Raw genomic sequence first — 13,719 nt, forward strand, 5'->3', positions numbered from 1 at the left:
AATTACTTAATTATGTCTTCAACTGCCATTCATTCTGATTTTTATATTGTTTCTTGCTCTTTGAGATTCAATTTTTAGTTTCTCATTGAGTAATTTGTTTTCACTATATCTCAATAAACCTTCCTGGATATCTCATTTGTGTTAAATCTTAGTATCTGAGTTTAAGATTCGAGAGGTAGAATTGTTAGAGTAGTTAAAACAGCAAAAAATCAGAAAGCAATATCATAAATAAATGTATTTAATGGTGTATATAACCTGTCATGAAGTGAAAACATAAGTCAGATGATAAGCAATTCAAAGAAGAGCAGGGGAAGACAAAAACCACCATATAAATTTTAATGATTAACTCAAACTGTCATTCTTCACTGAACAGTCCTAAAAAGGTGACCACAAATTAGAAAAATTATAAGCCAAGAGTGTATACAAATCAAGATATAAGAAAACAGAGCTTTAAGAGTGCAGCACAACAACTACTACAACAAATATGCCTCAATCACTAGTTAGAGACAACTATATGAATCCTCTATATCCATTCCACTAAAATCTATACCAGCTTAGTTCCAGTGCTCAATATTTGTCCTTTAAGATAAATTAAGTGTTCCCTTTTCAAAATCCGCGACTTATCCATACTCTCAAATACCTAATCAAAATAAGAAGACTGCTGGAGAATATCGAACCTAACTTGACTGCACCAACAATGACTAAACTTTGATCCCAACTAGTTAATTTTGCTTATATTGCTACTTTGCTTCCAAATGTATTGTGACTTTAGAGGAAGAGAGAGAAAAAAAAAATGCTTACACAATTTCTAACAGAACCCGAACATAAGCAAGAGAAGTAATAGCTATGGAATACAATTCTTTAAATAATGAAATCAGTCAATGAGCTGATGAGGTACCCGATTGGCAATGATCCATTTCACTAAAGGCAGTCGAAGTTCATGGCAAAGCTCAACCATGTCTCCTCCATGAGTCAAAAGCTTAACAGCGTTCCTTTCTCGACTGAACCAGCAGAAAGAAATTGAGAATGTCAACCTAAGGATTTCAATACATAGAGAAGGGTAAAATTATATGACGTTAATGAGCAGAAAAACCAGTGAAATGGACACCTATTTGGATGTGGACATTCACCCAGCATTCGCACAGGTATAATCTCCAAATGCTTTGCACAATGTCGTCTGAAGATTTCTGTGGCAATCTCGACGACATGATCACGACTCTCAGTCTGTAGATCAGTGAACAGAATACATGAGGTATCCCTTCCAGCCACCTTCGAACTCTCAAGATTTGTGTTATGGCCTTTTGTGTTTAAAGTGTCTTCATTAAAAATGGCATTTACAATTTTATCATAAATACCCGTGTCATCTGAAGCGTGAATTGTCCTAAGAATATCTGCAAGTAGAGGAAAAGAGAAACTTACGCAAAGAAGATAGCAACACTACTAAACAAAATAGAGTTTAACCTAGTTCGTGGTCTATACAAAAATAATTTCTTTGTTTTGATAACCATGCTGTCCAAGCCAGCTTGTCGGCACCTCGACTAATTCCATGGGATACCTTGCCACCTCCCACCAGCAACAGGTACCAGGTAACTCTGTCCATCGAGGCTAGAACAGATGGGAAGAAATCATCTAATGTTTTTGTCTCTGCTGGGATTTGAACCTGAGACTTCATGGTTCTCAACCCACTTCATTGACGACTAGGCCACACCCTTAGGTGCTATACAGAAACAATTATGGATCACACTTAAAAGAAAAGAGTGAAAGTTGGAAATACGGGAAAACTAGCTTCGCAATAAAAATAGCCAGAATAGCCTAATAGACTCTTATACTTGCACAGATCGGACCAGTGTACAAGCTTATGCAGCGTCAACAAGGTTGTGGTGCACAAAAGGCCAGATATACACGCGCAAAAAGAGTGTGAATTGGTTATTTTGTTTTTTAGGAAAAAGATTAAAATAAAATAAAAATGATAAAATTAAAAAAAAAAAAAAAAAAAAAAAAGTCAAAAAACAATAAACACCCAATTCGTCTTCAAACCCACACTCATGGACCCGATCAGTCTTCAAAGCAACACTCATGTTGTCCATTCCCCAACGTTGCCTCCTTCCACCACCACCTTTGCCGTCATCACCTCCTTTTCCTCTTCCACCACCACCACTTCAAACATCTACCTCCTTATACAAACATCTGCCTCCTTATACCTCCAACTGCCATCCCATCTTTCCACCAATCAGACCCAAAAATCACACAAAAAAAATGAAGTTTTAAATCATACCCACTACTTAGAAATTATCCGTGTGTCTTGGTAAGTTATCTTTTCACTTCCCTATCTTCGAGATTTCTTGATTAGTTTCTCTCTGCGGAACAATGGGGAGCTTGCAAAATGAGGATTTGAGTTTGTTTCTAATTACAATGGTGTTGTTGGATTCTGTTGAATGATAATGATTGGGTTTTCATCCAAGCTGTGAAAGTGGTGATTCGGTAACTGAATTTGAGCGGAGAGTTCAAAATGGAGTTATATTTGCTCTGAAAAATGGAGGAGCAAAGGAGAGGGAGAAGAGAGGTTGTGGCTAGTGCTGGCACTTACATGGTCGGACGATGTTTCTTGGTTTCTAATCAAAGATCTGTTGGAAAGATAAGTGTGCATTGTGAGTGAGATAGTCAATTTTGTTAGTGTATATGCTAAAATATTAATGTATATAGTGTCCCATATGGAAAAGGATTATGTATCCCACATGGAAAAAGATTATTATGTACTATTTAGAATATACTATAAATAGCGCTCAGTGTAATAATGCAGATATACATTTTAATTATATTTTTCCCATGCCTTTACTTCTCAGATGGTATCAGAGCCGAAGTGAGAAACATTCGGGACAAAAAAGAAATCAATTGTCGTGCATCCTTACGGTGACTTAGATCTGATTTGCGTCGTTCCACTTTCCGTGTGTTGTGCAAAAACCAACACCACCACAGGGTCCCCAGCCTCTGGAAATCAAACCCCAGCAAGCCGCTCCGGCAGAACCCAACCCACGTGCCTCCCAAAGCTCCAACGCCGATACGCGTCTGACATGCACCGGCACGTTAGACCTGGTCCAATCACTTTTTTGAGTTGTTCTTTTCTAGTGTCGTCACCTAGTCATTCCAAGTCAACCCTTCCACTTTTTAACAGATCTCAATCGCCAAATACTAATCTAGCCAAACAGTTTGTCTTTCTGGCAAAACCTGCATTTTTCCGGCAGTTTTTCCCACTGTTTCATACCCTTTTTTGTTGGGGACATCGGATGAATTTGTTCCAACTCTCCTCTTTATTTTCACATCTGCTTTTGCACTTTTTGGCGGTCTTTTCCATTATATTTTGTGATTGTGTCTTTTAGGGTTGATATTTTTGGCTCAGGAAATGGAAATTCAAGTCCTATGATTACGTTGGAACCCTTAATTGAGAGTTCAAACTATTTAGCTTGGGCTTCCTCGGTTGAGTTGTGGCGCGAGGGTCAAGGTGTTCATGATCACTTAATTAAAAAGGCTAGTGAGGGAGATCAGAAAGCACGAGCACAGTGAGAGAAGGTTAACACTAAACTATGTAGTCTCCTGTGACGATCTATTCATTCCAAATTGATGCCTTTGTTTCTTCCATTCAGATATGTTATTCAATTTGGGAAAAAGGCTCTATCTGTATACACTGATGACATATCTCGTTTTTATGATGTGATATCTCGGATGACAAACTTAAAGAAATAGGAATTGAATATGGCTACATACTTGGGACAAGTACAGGCAGTCATGAAGGAATTTGAGAAAAGTGATACCAATTACTAAAAGTGATGAAAAACAATAGGAGCACCAACAGACGATGCTTCCAGTACTTACACTTGTTGGACTTCCTAGTGACCTAGATTTGGTGTGTGACCAGATTTTGGCCAGTCCGACTATCCCTACAGTTGATGAACTATTCTCTCGATTACTTGGCCTTGTCGCACCATACAGTCACACAGTGGTCTCATCACCAACTGTTGACTCCTCTGTTCTCGCATCTCAAACAACCGAAGATGGAACATCCCGGCCTACGGAGAATCGGCAAAGAGGAGGTCGTTTTGGAAGATCTCAGCCTAAGTTTAGCTATTATAATAGGTTTTGACACATTTGTGAAGTATGTTATTCTCTGTATGGCCAACCAACCAAGAATGCTCATGTTCGTTCGGTATCGAGCAAGTAGATATCTCCACAAGTAGCCTCGGTTGCTCAACCTAATACTTGTGTTGCTGGTAATTCTTTTGCTTGTGTTCCACAGTTTAATACCATTGGACCGTGGGTCGTGGACTCAGGCGCTTCTAATCATATTTCTGATAACAAATTACTATTGTCAAATATTTTTTATTCACAGTCTTTTCTTTCTTGTTGTTAACTCCGCCTGTGTGAGCTCGCTCACATTGCCGGTCCCAAGCCCGGATAAAGGAGGAGGGTTGCCGAGGGTCAATCGGAAACAGCCTCCCTACCCAGGTAGGGGTAAGGCTGCGTACATCTTACCCTCCCCAGACCCCACTATTGTGGGATTACACTGGGTAGTGACCAAGACCAAGTCTTTTCTTGTTGTTACTTTAGCCAATGATCCAAACAAAAGCAAAAGGAGTTAGACAAGCTAATCCCCTATGCTCTCTCACTAAAGGCAATCTGGTGTTTAAAGTCCTTAGTAAAGCCCGTGGAAAGGCCACGCCCCAAAGGGTGTGATTTAGACAGCGTACCCTAATGCATGCATTAGTGGCTGCTTCCACGGCTCAAACCCCTCATCTATAGATCACACGGAGACAACTTTACCGTTGCTCCAAGGCTCCCTTTCATCCTCTGTCACTCTAAACTCTATTCTTTATGGCCTAAGTTGTCCTTTTAATATCGCATCTGTCAGTCGTTTGATTCGTGCCCTGAGTTGTGCTACAATATTTCTTAATAATTCTTTGTTATGCAGGACCGCAGTACGGGACATACGATTGGCGAGGCATGAATCAAAACGCCTTTACTATACCTCTCCTAATTCCTCCGCAGCATGTCTAGTTACAAATCCTCCAAACTTAATTCACAGACGTTTGGGATATCCGAGTTTATTCAAGCTACAGAAGATGATGTCTAGTTTGTCTAGTCAATCCACATTAAATTGTGAGTCGTGTCAACTTGGGAAATACACCCGCACTACCTTTCCATCTAGTGCTAAGGGTCATGTTGGTTCTGTTTTTTCATTATTTCATTTTGATATTTGTGGTCCTATTAGAGTCGGTTCGACCTTAGGATTTCATTATTTTATTCGTTGCACTAATGATTATTCAAGATGTACTTGGATTTTCTTAGTGAAAGATCGTTCTCAGTTGTTCACTATATTCAAGAGTTCTTGTGCTGAAATACAAAAATCAATTTGGTGTTCCTATTTCCCAAGTCTATATAAGGAGTCCAAATTAACCTCATCCCACCGATGTGGGATTTGACACCTCGCCTCACGCTCAGGCAAGACATCTGGAGTGCGGACAATTTAATATAGGGACCCAACATCAGTAAATCATGAATTGGGATGGGTCTGATTCTAATACCATGTAAAGAAATGAATCTTGGGCCTTTTAGGGATGAGTTAGGCCCAAGATCCATTTCTTTACAGATCATAACTTAGCCCATGGGAAAGATAAAATAGCCTTTTTTGCTCTTAAATGTATATTTCTTGGTTATTCTAGGGTTCAAAAGGGGTATTGTTACTACTCACCAAATCTTCGTCGGTACCGTATGTCAGCAGATATCATATTTTTTTGAGTCTCGCCTGACTTTACATCTTCTTCTGATCATCCTGATATCTCTAAGGTCTCACCTATATCAACTTATGAGGAATCTATGATTACTTCTACATCTCCATCCACAATGCCACCACTCTTGACTTATCATTGTCGTCTGTGTGACACAACATCAGACTAGATGATTCACATCCTATGTCGGCCCCTACATCTATTGCGGACTTATTTCCCTCCCAGTCCACCGATCACACTTCGAAAAGGTAGATAATTCACTCCTAATACCAGCCCCCATTATACCTTTTTAAGTTATCATCGTTTGTCATCACACCATTATGCCCTTATATCATATTTGTCATCTGTTTCCATCCATAAGTCTGCAAGTCAAGCACTTTCTCATCCAAGATGGCGACATGTTATGATTGACGAGATGTCTACTTTACACGCGAGTGGCACTTAGGAGCTTGTTCCTGTTCCTGTTCCTTCAAGTAAATCTATTATTAGTTATCGTTGGGTTTATGCAGTCAAAGTACGTATTGACGGTCAAGTTGATCTGCTTAAGGCTTGCCTTGCTGCTAAAAGGTACACTAACATATTTGGGCTTGATTATAATGATTCTTTTAGCATATGTTCGTCTTTTTCTATCCACGGTTGTTGTCTGCCATTGGCCTCTTTATCAGTTGGACATTAACAATGATTTTCTCCATGGTGACCTTACGGATGAAGTTTATATGGACCAACCACCTAGTATTGTTGCTCAAGGGAATCTACTACCCCTGTGTGACAATTGCGACGATCACTCTATGATCTAAAACAGTCTCCTCAAGCCTGGTTTGGGATGTTCAACACAGTAATTCAGGAGTTTGGCATGACTTGTTATGAAGCTAATCATTTGTTTTATCAGCATTCTGCTCCAAATATGTGTAGTTTATTCTATGTTGACGATGTTGTTATAACCAGCAATGATTAGGATGGTATCACAAATTTAAAGCAATATCTTTTTCAGCACTTCTAGACTAAAGACCTCGACAGACTGTAGACTGAAGTATTTTCTAGGTATTTAAGTCAGTCAGTCCAAATCAGGCCTTGTTATTTCGCAATGAAAGTATGCATTAGACATTCTTGAAGAGACAGGAATGATGAGATGCAGACAAATTCACACTCCTATGGATCCGAATGTTAAACTCCTGCCAGTACAGAGGAGCCACTCAGTGATCCTAGAAGATATAGGCAGCTAGTTGGTAAGTTGAATTATCTCACAGTGACTAGACCGGAAATTTCTTTTCGTATGAATGTTGTAAGTGAATTTATGAATTCTCCCTGTGATAGTCATTGGAATGCAGTTGTCCGCACTCTCCGAGATATAAAGTCAGCTCCAGGAAAAGGAGTACTCTTCAAGGATCGAGGCCACGAGCAGATCATAGGATATACAAATGATGATTCAGCAGGATCACCTTCTGATAGACATTCTATATCTAGATATTGTATTTTAGTGGGAGGTCATTTGGTGTCCCGGAAGAGTAAGAAACTGAATGTGGTTGCTCGATCTAGTGCAATAGCAAAAAATCGAGCAATGGTTGTAGCAATTTGTGAGCTAGGCAGGATCAAACAGTTGCTCAGAGAATTGAAATTTGGAAAATGGTCGGAAGAAACTTGATTTATCTTATTATATGTTGTTGTTACTGTCTATTATTATTGTTGTCTTGGCACTTTCTCTTGAGCCGAGGGTCTATCGAAAACAACCTCCCTACCTCCCAAGGTAGAGGTAAGGTCTACACTCTACCCTCCCCAGACCCCACCTGGTGGGATTATACTGGGTAGGTGGTTGTGGTTGTTGTTGTTGTTGGTCGGAAGAAACTTGTGTATAATAATCAAGCGACCCTTCATATTGCATCAAATCCGGTATTTCATGAGAGGACTAAGCACAAAGACTGATAATTACTAGTCTCCTTTGAAATAGGCAATGTTTTCTCCAAGTTCGACCAGTGAATCGAATGGGATTCAAGTGTTTCCTTTCATGAAGTAAAATTGTGGTTCATATCTTTAAATTTTTCGAGGTATTTTATTGCATATTTGTGAAACTAATTATCAGCTGGGAAATAATTTTCACCAAGTCCCTCACTGGTCCTCGTATTAGTTACATCTATAACAAGCTTGGTACATATGACTTATATGCACCGGCTTGAGGGGGAATGTTAGAATATTAATGTATATAATATGCCATATGGTAAAGGACTATGCATATAGTGTCCCACAAGGATTATTATATATATTGTAGAATATAACTATAATAACTAGCGCTCAGTATATAATGTAGATACACATGTTAATAATATTTTTCCCGTGTCTTTACTTCTTACAGTGTATATGGTGTGTGCTAATCCTTGTGCAGATGGGAGTGGAGTGAAAAGGAGAAAGAAAATTGAAAATTTTCAAATTAAGTGAAAAAATGATGATGTGTCAGAGAAATTCTGAAGTGAACAATGATGTGTCATCTACATCAGCACATTCGAGAAACACGCGATGTTCGAGGGGTTTTAGAGAGTGTCTGAATGAAACCTCGTGGAGTAGGGGGCTGGAATGACAAACTGAACAAGTAGAGGTGTCTATTAGGCTAGTCAAAATATATAAAGCGTAACCTGTCATGCATTATGCTAATAGCTTTACAGGCTAAATCTCAAATAGATAGAATAGCAGAGCACACATAGAGATAGCTAATAACACTCGTCCTCTTCACACCCACTTTACGGACAATCTCCAATCATTTCTTTTATTACCACTCCTTAGATCAGTGTACTTACAAAAAGCAAGCCGGGGATATATCCTACAAAAGAGCATTTTTAAGTTTGCTTATTTGATGCCGATTAAATATGAAACAACAGCACCATAGCATAATTCTGCCGTTGCTTAGTTTTATCTCATTTCATATGTCAACAGTGAACTCTATCTACTTAGCAAGAAGTCACAGGGAAGGAAATAAGAGTCATAAAAAGATATCTCAGCTACTTACTATCCAACATCTCATACTCCATTCGAGGAGGAAAGGCATTTTGAAGAAGTTCGACGGCTGATGGACGGTCTGATGGACTTGGGATCATTAAGCGCCTTAACAAGGATGCCTGCTCCGGAAATTCAGCAGCCCAAGCAGGAGGAACCTCTCCTTTTTGTTTAAAATCAGAAAGAACGATATGTCTCTCCATTGCAGTGTCAAAAGGATGCCACAACTCAAGGAAAACAACTCCTAAGCTGTACATATCAGCCTGAGGACTACGGAGTCAGAAGCAAAGTAGTATCCAAGCAAAACTTGCTGAAAGTAAAAAAATTCTGACCTTCTCATTAATCTTTGGCCACCTTTGCTCTATTTCAGGTGCAGTATAGAAATATGTACCGACTTGGCCAGTGCCATCAACAGAAACTCCTATCATCTCCGACGAATCCACATCCTGGTCCAGCTGCTCTAGTTTCAAGAATTTGGCTGAAATTTCCAAGAGTACACCATATGTTTCAATTCAGATTCCTGCAACCAAGCAAAACAGAGGGACTACCAAGAATACAAGATGTTTGTAGGACACTAGAGAAAATCTCAGTAGAAATTGTAGATTGGTTGAACAGGGTAAAAGTTGTTAGCTTATTCAGAGTATACTCCAGAATATAAATTAATACAGTAGAGACATGGTCATTTGTCTTATACACTGAACATAAAAGACACCCTCTATACATGGCAAAAGATACCAGGACACTGTATGAAATATATATATATATATATATATATATATATATATATATATATATATATTCCATGTTCAAACATGGATTTTCGAATTAGGTGAAAAGTTAGTGGTATCTCCCAGTGATCAAAACGTAGCTTTAAATCCAATTACAATCTCATGTGAGAGTCTGTATTAAGTGCAAAAATCTCATGCCTTGTATTCTAAACAAATTTCAGGCTTTCCTATTGGGATTCTGAGAATAAGTAAATAGAATCAAAGCTTGGACACTTTCCACATTACTCACATGTTTGCATATAAGGTTCTGTCAGGCCTTAGCTTCTTTAGCTTGGACAGTAAGAGTTGCACAAGGGAAAAGCTCTTTTCAAAGTAAATCTTACATAACATATGATTGTAAGAGTACTTTCTCAAAAATGATATGATTGTAAGAGTATTATCTGGCACCAATATGAAGTAATAACACATTATATTTCTTGCTCAGCGATCAAAAATATCCCACTTAATCCTTGTATCAATCTCTAATTCTAATGAAAAGCTTTAGGTAATTCCTTTCGCTTCTTGATTAAAGAACACAGATGCATGAACATCGCAGTATGCATCATCAAAGCAAAAGATAAATACTTCAGTGAGCACAAAAGAAAAACACTTTTACAAGTTCGATCAAAAATATCCCACTTAATCCTTGTATCAATCTCTAATTCTAATGAAAAGCTTTAGGTAATTCCTTCCGCTTCTTGATTAAAGAACACAGATGCATGAACATCACAGTATGCATCATCAAAGCAAAAGATAAATACTTCAGTGAGCACAAAAGAAAAACACTTTTACAAGTTATGAATATGAAGCAAATGCTTACCAAGACCAAAATCCCCGATTTTAATGTCGTTGCGAGCGTCAAAAAATATATTATTAGGTGTCAAATCGCGATGAATAATGCCTTGTCCATGGATATGTGCCAAGCCTTCTACAATTTGTCGGAACAAATGCCATGCAAGTTCCTTGTCTAAATGACTATATGATTCAAACATTTGACGGAGCGTCCTTCAAAAACATAAATCAAGTCAGTTACTTGACTTCTGGTTGGGACGAAAAGAATGAGAGCAGGACGAGAGACTGAAAAATGTAGAGTAATGGTTATTAAATTTGTTTGGTAAGGAGAAAACAAGGGAGAAAGAGAACTCATGGAAATCTATGATTCAAATGTCTAATTGGACTACAACAACAACATATCTAGTGTAATCCCACAAGTGGGGTCTAGGGAGGTGTTTAGACAACCCTGTGTATAGGGTTAGTAACCTTGGATGGCAGTGGAGAATGGGAGCAGAGTTTGCGGCATCTGTTAATTCTCTGCCTCTAAAGGTGTAACTTGTTTTTTTCTTTCCCAGATTTGTTTGTAGCATTTGTCCATTCTCTGGCTTTAAGCTGTAACTTATTTCTATTTTCCCGGGCTTGTTGTGATACTACAAGCATGACACTTGTGAGGCTAACTTTATCTTGTTTAGCCAAATATAATCTCTAGAGGTTGCACGTACTATAGGCAAAAAAATGTACAGCTTAACTAAGATGAGGAAGTGACTTGCTCTATTCAAGAAACATTAAGAACCCCAGAGCAAGGATAAGAAAACGCAGGAGACAGTTAAATCCTGCAAATGGAGGACAAGCAACACCATCCAATTTAAAGAAAATGAGAGACAGAGGAGGGCAATGAGAACTGGAAGATTAGATGAAAGTTCAAAAGAAAAACAAATGAGTTAAAGGACTAAGGAAGATTACAAAGTAAAAACAGAACGCGTCGACTCTCCCCAGTTCTTTCTCCCTTTAATTCTGGGTAGGCTCTCATCCCTTTAACTTTTTGATGGTTTTTGAGATAAGTAGCCCTTTCCTTTAAAAAGAGAGGAAGGGGGGAGGGATGCAGAAAATCCAACAGATACGAAATGAAAGCGAGAACCTTGGGCAATATTCCATTTGGATATATAGGTAAGTCGACTCGAGCTTATTCTCCTGTCCAAGGTGGTCCGACATACTCCCATCCATATAGGTGAAACTAGAGCTCACAACTGTTCTGGAACCGCAGCTGGAATCATCGCAGGAGACAGTGATGCCTGTTTCAAACCATGCCTGAAATATTTGAGTACTATATCATTTAAACACCATAAAACAGAGGGGAACCGTTGAACTTCAACAATGAATTTGAAATGCTCGCATAAGATGAATTCTTTTATATCACATACTTGGTAATAACGAACAACGTGCTGATGCTGCAACCGGGAAAGTGTGGCAACTTCCCTGTATAAATGGAAGAAGAAACTTCTTGAGATAACACAACGTCAAGTATTTAGAGAAAAATAATGATTTTGATTTATGTATTCAGTAAAGGAACTCCGCAACAAGCAGTTTCTACTAACATAAAGAGCATGTGATGGACAATGATGAGGCCAACACGAAACATCAATAAACGATTATGTGAACATGCAGAGGGAAGAACATATGAAATAAGACTAAGGCAAGAGGAAAGAAAGAAATATAGGCTTAATACATAGGCAAGAGGAAAGAAAGAAATATAGGCTTAATAAATTAACAACCCCTTAAACTTGCCAGCAAATTTCATTTAGACACTCAAATTACAACGTTTGCCGGCTGAGCACATAAATTGTTCTTATTAGACACTTTCGGTTCAAATTTCGAAAACTTTTTACACGTGTTCTCAAATGCCCATTACGTAGATAACTTAACCACTTAAAATATGTCACCTTTTTTAATTATACGCATTCGCCTTTATAAGCCGTAAAACACCAGGCGTTTTCTAATTGAGGCTAATATGTATATTTAAAGGAGATGACATATTTTATCTGGTTATCTTAACTACCTAACATGCGCTTGAGAACACGCGCAAAAAAGATTCCTAAATTTGAATCGAAAGTGTCTAATAGGAACACTTTATCATGTGTTCAGGTGCTCAATTGGAACAAGCCGTAATTCGAGTATCTAAACGAAATTTGTTGGCAACTCTAAAGAGTTGTCAATGTATTAAGAAGAAAATTTTGTTTGAACACTGAGCTAATGTTGCCTGATCACGCTAGAGCTTCTAGTGTCCCTCTGGGGCAACCTACTAGAGTTGATGACAACTTTGATGAGGAGATGTTGCCAGAGGAAGTTGGTGAGGCCAGGTTTGATGATGAAGGTGCTAGAAGACCTCACAGAGTCAGCAACTTTGATGATGTAGAAACTTCAGAGTGTTCAAGATAAGATCACACAGTTTAATAACCTCTCACAAAGAGGCTTACAGAATACTGCAGGTGCTAAGACTAGTTGTCTTCACCTAGGGTCACAAGGAGCAAGAGTAACAAATCAAAGGATCCCACCCCTGATGTTTCCCATGATTAGTACACTATCTTGGAACTTTAGAGGCATGAAAGACCAAAAAGCCTTTGAGAAACTTAAATCCATCAAAATACAAACAAATTAACATTCATTGTGTTACAATAACCAACAGTGTTATCAAAAGCGAAAAGCGCAAAAAAGCTCTAAGGTCAGCTGGGGCTTTAAGCGCAAAGCGCAAATAAAGTGCGGCCTTTAGCGAAAAAAAGGCGCAATGGTGCAAAAATATATATATATATATATGTTTAGTCCAAGACTAATAAGAATAAGCATGAATAACAAATATACGGACAAAGAAATTGTAAAAACATTACGATAAAGTGAAATATCAATTATCTAGTGTCACCTCTTCAACAAAGGCTCATTGGCAAGGGAAAATATGTCTTAGAGCCTTGATGATGACACTGAAGCGCACAAAAAGCGAGGCGAAGCGCTCAACATGTTTTGAGCCGGGCTTCAGGGCTTAAAGCGCGCTTTAACCGCGCCTTTGACAACACTGATAACCAATGACAAAGTCTGCTAAGATGACAAGGTATCAACTGCAACTTGGGATGCAACACTGTTTTTTTGATTGTAACAATAGAATATGGCTATTTTGGTCTGATGATCATGTACATCTAGTGGACATTTTCGAGAATTCTGATCAGCAAGTCACTTTAAAAATGAGCCATGTGTTGAGCACTGTTCCTTTACAGTTGACTGTGGTTTATGCTAAATGTAAGTCTCATCTTTAGACTGGCCCTTTAGGATGAGCTGAGGTTAATAACTGCTAGAATCAGGGACCTTGGGGAGTACTTGGTGATTTTAAGGCCATCGCTGCTGTGGAGGAGAAACAGGATGGCAGACCA

The 13,719-nt window shown here is 38.6% G+C and overlaps 1 protein-coding gene across 7 annotated transcripts in view; it reads right to left on the reverse strand.

Annotated features, from left to right (window-relative positions):
- Window positions 1–13,719, reverse strand: part of LOC132643742 (eIF-2-alpha kinase GCN2) — a 66,315-nt gene that overhangs the window by 27,896 nt on the left and 24,700 nt on the right. For all 7 annotated transcript variants that reach the window (XR_009583751.1, XM_060360273.1, XM_060360272.1 and 4 more), the window contains 7 exons: window positions 11,725–11,779; window positions 11,442–11,611; window positions 10,350–10,534; window positions 9,095–9,240; window positions 8,776–9,025; window positions 1,109–1,391; window positions 899–1,001 (listed from right to left, as the gene is read on the reverse strand). Coding sequence is in view for 6 of the 7 variants with exons in the window: in XM_060360273.1 (XP_060216256.1) it covers window positions 899–1,001; window positions 1,109–1,391; window positions 8,776–9,025; window positions 9,095–9,240; window positions 10,350–10,534; window positions 11,442–11,611; window positions 11,725–11,779 (1,192 nt within the window). In the remaining variant the exon portion in view is untranslated. The remainder of the gene's footprint in view (window positions 1–898; window positions 1,002–1,108; window positions 1,392–8,775; window positions 9,026–9,094; window positions 9,241–10,349; window positions 10,535–11,441; window positions 11,612–11,724; window positions 11,780–13,719) is intronic.

The sequence above is a fragment of the Lycium barbarum genome, chromosome 6 (genome assembly GCF_019175385.1).
Source record: "Lycium barbarum isolate Lr01 chromosome 6, ASM1917538v2, whole genome shotgun sequence".
Classification (NCBI taxonomy): Eukaryota; Viridiplantae; Streptophyta; class Magnoliopsida; order Solanales; family Solanaceae; genus Lycium; species Lycium barbarum.